Source organism: Lotus japonicus, chromosome 3 (genome assembly GCF_012489685.1).
Source record: "Lotus japonicus ecotype B-129 chromosome 3, LjGifu_v1.2".
NCBI classification, from domain to species: Eukaryota; Viridiplantae; Streptophyta; class Magnoliopsida; order Fabales; family Fabaceae; genus Lotus; species Lotus japonicus.
The window spans coordinates 53029197-53036228 of NC_080043.1; the positions used below are offsets into that span (position 1 = coordinate 53029197).

At 35.2% G+C, this 7032-nt stretch overlaps 1 protein-coding gene across 2 annotated transcripts; it reads right to left on the reverse strand.

Moving 5' to 3' along the window:
* On the reverse strand, positions 1-3075 carry LOC130743285 (uncharacterized). Of its 2 annotated transcripts, none has more exons than XM_057595463.1 (4): positions 2916-3075; positions 2600-2812; positions 638-794; positions 1-324 (listed from the first exon to the last, which is right to left on the reverse strand). In XM_057595463.1, exons 1-4 carry the CDS (start codon positions 2919-2921, stop codon positions 239-241), a joined length of 462 nt encoding a protein of 153 aa, XP_057451446.1. In that variant the 5' UTR covers positions 2922-3075; the 3' UTR covers positions 1-238. The 2 variants fall into 2 exon arrangements, with proteins under 2 accessions (XP_057451446.1, XP_057451447.1); XM_057595464.1 differs by having other exon boundaries at positions 630-794.
* Between the last annotated feature and the right edge of the window lie 3957 nt (positions 3076-7032).

Sequence of the window (7032 nt, forward strand, 5' to 3'; positions counted from 1 at the left end):
AGAGGAAAATGGAGTGTGGTTGAATCATTAATCAGCAATATTCACCCCATAAAGTACATCAAAGTCCAAAGTTTGAAGCACCCAAAATATAACTTAACGGTAAATAAAAAGAATAAACAATCAAGACCTTCCCACATACTCATACGACTACAATCATAATGTTACTGGTCCAGAAATATACTGTTCTTAAATAGATTCATCCAATTATAGGTACGTCTCTTTCTCTATTTCACTTGTACTATTTACATTCGCTTCTCAAATTTCTGTGCCTCATGCAATGCAAGTTGGTAACAAGCAGCTCAGAAAGAAACAGAATCCTCTCTTCTGCATTCAGTAAAAAAATATGAAATTAAATACTCAAATCAGAAAAGGAAAATCATAAAGCTTTTGCTAAATATACAAAGAGCAGTTAAAGGTGTGAATATGCACGAGATAACATAATTGAATGAAAAAAGCTAAACCAGAATCTAAATTAATTTGGTGTGTCTTTAGGCACCAAAATCACACTAAAATCAAAATCATGATGATAGAAGTAAATTTGCTTAAGTTTTGCAACTGTCCATAGTAATTTTCATATCCGCGCGTTCATTGTGTTCCTCAAAAGCAAAAGGATGTGTGTGGGGCGTTACCTTCGTACTTTTGACATAAAGAAGCTCTGGTGAAATCTTGTACAAGTCCTCGTCCACAGGCTTTGGTGTTGGCCTTGAAATTGGACCTGTGTTTTGTGGCTCCTTCACACTATTGACCCAGTTCTGCTTTTTTACGTCTTTGTCTTGCGGGCCACGTACCTTTTCCTGCAATATTGTCAGCAGCCAAATTAAGAACTCTTATCTGTGCTTTACAAAAAGTATCACATTTAAAGGTCTAATATGAAATGTCTACACATGGATTCATTATAATTTTTTTTTTATTACTATACTATATCTTGTTATGATTCCAATGGATCCCATTGTCTGGGTTTTTACCGACACAATAGCACAAAGTTCTTGATTATAGTAGTAGTTTATTACAAAAACATTTGAATTATTATAAGCTAAACGCCATCATATATTAACACTGTTTGGGCTCGTGAAAAAAGCTCCGGTCTAATAATTGCTCCCCATGTGCCGTTAATCATAAACTTCATTCAACGGAGAGGAAGAGTCTAAGAATATATAGTTATTAGTTCTTAGTTGTTAACACTTAACATGTAAGCTTGTACTGTCACATGTGTTTCAGCAACTCTTTACAGATTTTGTTCCAACCATAAGTTCTTAGTTTTTAGCACTATTTATCCAGTCCCACAATACCATTATATTAATATTTTTCAATTCCATATAATTTTAATTTAAATTTAAATGTTAATTCAATATTTAAATTAAATAAATGAGAGAGAAAATTAATTTTTAATGCTAAAAATTTAAAAAGTAAAACTTCTCTATAAGAACCTAGTTCTTATTTTTAAGATTTAAGAGCATCTTCAATGCAAGGTTCTTAGTTCTTATTTTTGAGTTAAGAACTCAGTTCTTATATAAGGAGTTTTACTTTTTAAGTTCTTAGCTTAAAATATTAATTATTTTTCTTTCATCTGAATTACTTTATTACTTTATAAGTTTTATTTTTTACTTTATGAGAATAAAAAGTATAAATAATGTGGTTGATGGGACCAAATGAATAGTGGTAAGAACTAAGAACTCGTGGTTGGAGCAAAATTGTTTGAGAGTTGCTTAAGCACATGTGGCAATACGGACCCACATGAATAGTGCTAAGAACTAAGAAATAAGAACTAGTATTGGAGATGCTCTAAGAACTCAACGTCATCTCTTTCAATAGTTAAGAACTCAATTTAGACCTTATATTAGAGATGCTCTAAGAAACACTTACAAATGAGACATACTCTATTGTTAAATGTGTTCTAGGATATAAAATTGATGGATTAAGCTGCTCTTTCTAACAGTATCATTTACATTTCACCGAAAATTTATTTGTTTATTTGCCAAATTAAAGTGGCTTTACACCACACAACTTGTCTTTTGGTAGTGGTAGCAATAATACCACTTAACAAGAAAGGATGTGGGATCATCGCTACCACCACGAAAAAATATATAATATGGCATAAAGCCACTTCTGTGGACAAAATGAAAAGTGAAATTATGGGTGGGACAAAGGAGATAATTTTTGTCCTAGAATGATCAGCTTCTATGTCCTAGTTTACATTCAACAATTGATTGTGACTAATTTGTTAAGAGAAAATTTGAGAGACAAAAATGGGTATTTTGAAGACAAATTTTTGTCTCGTGATATTCCGTTCTCTAGGAAACAAGAATCTATTCTTTCAGTTAGAAGATTTTATTCTCGAGCAAGATCTGTGCCCTGTACCCGTAATTTAAATTTTATTAGTTTAAAATGAGAAATGAATAATAGTAATGAGAACTTTCATTATATTCTTTGAATTTTTTCTCTTAAAATACATTTTCAAATAGTAATCAGAAATGTTATCGAACGATTTGCGTAATTGAGCTCCATCGGCATGCGCTCTTTCAGAAGTAAACATAAACAAGATTAAAGCCTAAGACTAAACAGAGAAACACAAGAAGAAGAAATTAATTTAGTGGCATACCCTTCTGCGAGGAACAACGATCATAGCGGGTGTGACAACATGATTCTCATACAAGTCCCCAGCAACGTAAAGGTCTTGTTCTTCAGATGCAGCGTAACTATAACGAAGCAAACCAGCTTGTCTTGCAGACTCAAAACACTGAGTGAATGGAAGGTTGTCATTCCAATCCCAGCTCCCAAATGCTGGCACATGGTTCCTCTTGTAGTAGTACTCCTATTAATTAATTAATCATACCACAAAAATGAAAAATCAGAGCAACATTAAACTTATTGCAGCAAAGATTGAAGTAGTAATAAAAAAGATTACAAAGACTCACATCCATTGTTGTTGATAAAAAAGTGTTGGAGAATGTGCTGATTGATTGAACAAGAGCTAGCAACCTCAGAGGAACGATTTGGAAATGGGGAGTCTTTACTTTGTTGTTGGTGAGTGACCAATTTAAAAAGGGGTGAGCGTGTGTGATCGAGTAGGAGAGAGTAAAGTAGGGGTTGAAAGGCTATGGAGGTCAAAAGTGAAATATATAACATTAGACTATCTCCAATGGTTTCAACATTCAACACCCTCAACACTCCACTTTTTCTCTTCCCAACACTTCACATCATCTTCTCTCTCCAGTTCAACACTCCATTTAACTTTTACCCACTTCAATGATTTTTCATTCAACACCCTACCCCCTACCCCACCACTTTTATTTTAAATTTTGATTTAATTTTACATTTTTCTTTTTATGATTTCATAAAATTAAAATTTACGATAAAAATTAAATTAAATAAACTATTATCGATTTAATTTAATTTAATGTTTTTTTATTTATTTAAATTAAATTAATTAACGTAATATTTTTTTAACGTAAATTAAATTAAAACACTTAACAATTTAATATTTTTTTAAAAAAATATACACAATAATTTATTTTATTTTATTAACTTCAAATGGAAGAAAAGAAACTAAGCACACAATAATACATTTTATTTGCTTAACTTAAAATGCAAGACAACAAACTAAACACACAACACACAAATAACGTAATTAGTACGATACAAAGCATATTTAATCATCATACATTTCAAACTTTGCTCAGATGTGCTTCACTAGATCTGCTTGTAGTTGGTGATGGACATTTGGATCACGGAACTCGGATCTAGCACGCACATGATCCGCAAAAGCGGGTAACACCTCGGTCGAGTATGGTTGCGGTGTACTAGATCTACTTCCCTCAGCTTGCTCAAAATCGGTCCAGCGTTGAGCATATGAATCTCGTTCATCCTCAACAATCATATTATGTAATATGATGCATGACCTCATGATGATACCCAAATCAGTTATGTCCCAGAAACGAGCTGGTTCACGGATGATTTTAAAACGAGCTTGAAGCACTCCAAATGCACGTTCGTTGTCCTTCCGACATCCCTCCTGATGTTTTGCAAAGCACTTATCGGGTTCAGTTTGAGGAAGTCTAATAGACTTGACGAAAGTTGGATAAGAAGGGTAGATACCATCAGCTAGATAGTATGTCATATTATAGGGACGTTGGTTCACGATGAAATTCACACGTGGAGCGTTTCCCTGTTCCAATTCATCAAACACTGGTGACCGGTCTAGAACGTTTATATCGTTCAACGTTCCCGGACATCCAAAAAAGACATGCCAGATCCAAAGATCAGGAGATGCAACTGCTTCAAGAATAACTGTGGTGGTTCCCTTATCCCCTCTAGCAAATTGACCTTCCCATGATTTAGGACAATTTTTCCACTCCTAGTGCATGCAGTCAATACTCCCGATCATGCCTGGGAACCCCCGCATTTCACTAACCTGTAGTATTCTTTGCAGGTCCTCTTGGGTTGGTGCTCTCATGTACTCTTGCTCATACAATCGTATGATTCCTTTACAGAATCTACGTAAACACTCCAATGCTGTAGTCTCTCCTATTTTGATGTACTCATCGACTGCATCTGCTGACACACCATATGCTAACATTCGCATTGCTGTGGTGCATTTTGCTAAGGGCGATATACCTTCTTTCTTCGCTGCATCAACTCGCTGGGTGAAGTAGTTATCACTACTTGAAAGGTCCGCAACGATTCGAAGGAACACATGTTTTTGCATCCGGTACCGGCGGCGGAATATTCCATCGTCGTATGTAGGCTCATTGGCAAAGTAGTCGGCAATTAGCCTTTGGTTTGCCCCTGCATGATCTCTACTGAGATGTTTTCTACCACGAGGTGCGCTAGCCTCCAATATTAGATTTCGACGCTCCCTAAAGTGGTTGAGTATATAAGTGTCTTCTCTCTTGCTTTTTTCAAGGTAAGCTTCGAGATCAAACTCTGGTGGATCCATTTTTCGTGAAATTTGAAGTGGATGGGAAGAGATACATTGAATGATGGATCTATGAGTCCATATATATAGATTAATTGAATGGTGGACATTGACGGATTCAAAATAATATGAACTATAGTTAATTATCGGATAAGGACTAGATTCGAATTGAGTGATGCATATTCAAACTCGGTAACCCATACATAAAAGCCACTGACAACACTGACAAATTATTAAAGTAAACAGTACAGACTTGACAAAACACTGACAAATTATTAAAGCAAACACTACAGACTCGACAACACTGACATATTATTAAAGCAAACACTACAGACTTGACACCACTCGAAAAATAATAAAGCAAACACTACAGACTCGACAACACTGACAAATTATTAAAGCAAACACTATAGACAATTAATTTCCAAAGAGCTCTTGGGACAACCGCTTCAACAGCTCTTTCTTGTGGTCACTGAGATGCTCCTCTTCACTTAACTTTAGAAATAATTCCATTTTCTTAGCTTCAGTCTCCTCTTTCCTCAATCTATTAGTCTCTTTGATGAGGACAAGGACAAGGACAAGGGTCATGGAGCACTAAAAGGACTTGGAGGACCAATGACTAGGGCAAGGGCTAAAAGGGCCAAGGAAGCACTTCAACAGATGATAGCATTAGCTCTTGAGGAAGGAACCAATGTGCACGAACTTGAGCCCAAATTGGTGAATTTCCTCATGAAATATGAAGAGGAAGTCGTCCAAGATCAGCCCAATTAATTGGAGCTGAGTTCGAATTTTATTTCTAGTTTTTTTTTTTCAATCCAATAAGTCCCTAATACACCAAGGATGCATTAGCAATTAATGGACCTGAAGTGGAGGCATGTGGGGCGTGAATAAGAAGGCTTTAAGGGAGGAATATTCCAAGTTTGCATCAGCTCTTGATGGCTGAAGTAAAACTCCAAGAATCTCCTTCAATTGAAGTTAATTTCCTATTTTTGTTTAATGTTATGAGAGAAAGTTTAGGGGCTGTTACAAGCTGAGCTTGACCAGCTCATTAGGAGTTTTTATTTGAATTTTCAGCTCAGAATTGGATGTTAAAACTCCATAATTAGTCATTAATTGGAGTTAAGACCATATCTCACCTTTGTAATTCAAAAACAAAGCCAAACTCTTTTAAAAGGGAGGGACGGCCAAGCATGGAGACATGAATGAATAAGATTATTTTTTTCTGAGTTAGTTCAGTTTGTTGAGAGTGATTCTCATATCCCTTGAGTGATTCAAGACCTTGACTTATCAAAGGTTTGCCACCACCTTTGTGTGACGTCTGCACTTCCATATCCATAAAGTTCCATTCCAATTCTGTCCATCTTTTCCTTGCACGAAATTCTTCTTTGTTTTTCCCTTCCAACTCTGATTTCTCAAGTCCTAAAATCATCCTAGACGATCCATCAAGCCCTTGCATCAACTTGGGGCATATCATTTGGTAATCAGAGCTCCGGTTCTAGGATTTTGGTTTCTTTTCTTATCTGGAATTCTGGTTTGCAACTCTTTATCATTTCTTGTTACCTTGATTTTAGTTTTTGTTTCTTTTGGCTGAACCATTGCAAAAGTTAAGCCTTGTTAATTGTTCAGAATCAAAAACAAATTACAAAACGAAAATTCAAAAAAAAAAAACGAAAATTCAAAAAAAAAATGGCTGAATGGTTCTTGTTTAATTAGCCAAATTCAATTGTTCAAGGTAATTTTGTTGCTAGCATTCCAATTTATTTTCTTCTTTCTGTTTGTTCTTGAATTCTTCTTTAGTCTCTAAATATTTTGAGTCCTTTCCATTTCTGTGGTGATTTGTCTTGTCTTCTTTTGTTTCATATTCTAAAGTCTATTCTAATCTGTGTGACTCTACACAAATTTGGTGGCATAATTCTTTGTGTGTCTTAACTTTGATTTACTCAAGAGATTGTGAGAATTTTTGAGTGGAAAAAGGCAAGAGTGCACATCATAGAAAAGCCAATTTGAGGGAAACACGAGAGAAGTGAGGTAAACACTAACATTTGTTTGTTCTACTTGAATCTTTTCATTTGTCAAAGATGTCAGGAGAAGAGGAGGAGCAACCAGCAGTGCGACTC

What these genes read in the sequence shown, in the direction of transcription:
- LOC130743285 (XM_057595463.1), bottom strand. An exon ending in TCGTTGTTCCTCGCAGAAGG is followed by an intron (nt 795 to 2,599) that starts GTATGCCACTAA and finishes ACAATATTGCAG; the next exon opens with GAAAAGGTACGTGGCCCGCA. An exon ending in AGAGCTTCTTTATGTCAAAA is followed by an intron (nt 325 to 637) that starts GTACGAAGGTAA and finishes TACTGAATGCAG; the next exon opens with AAGAGAGGATTCTGTTTCTT.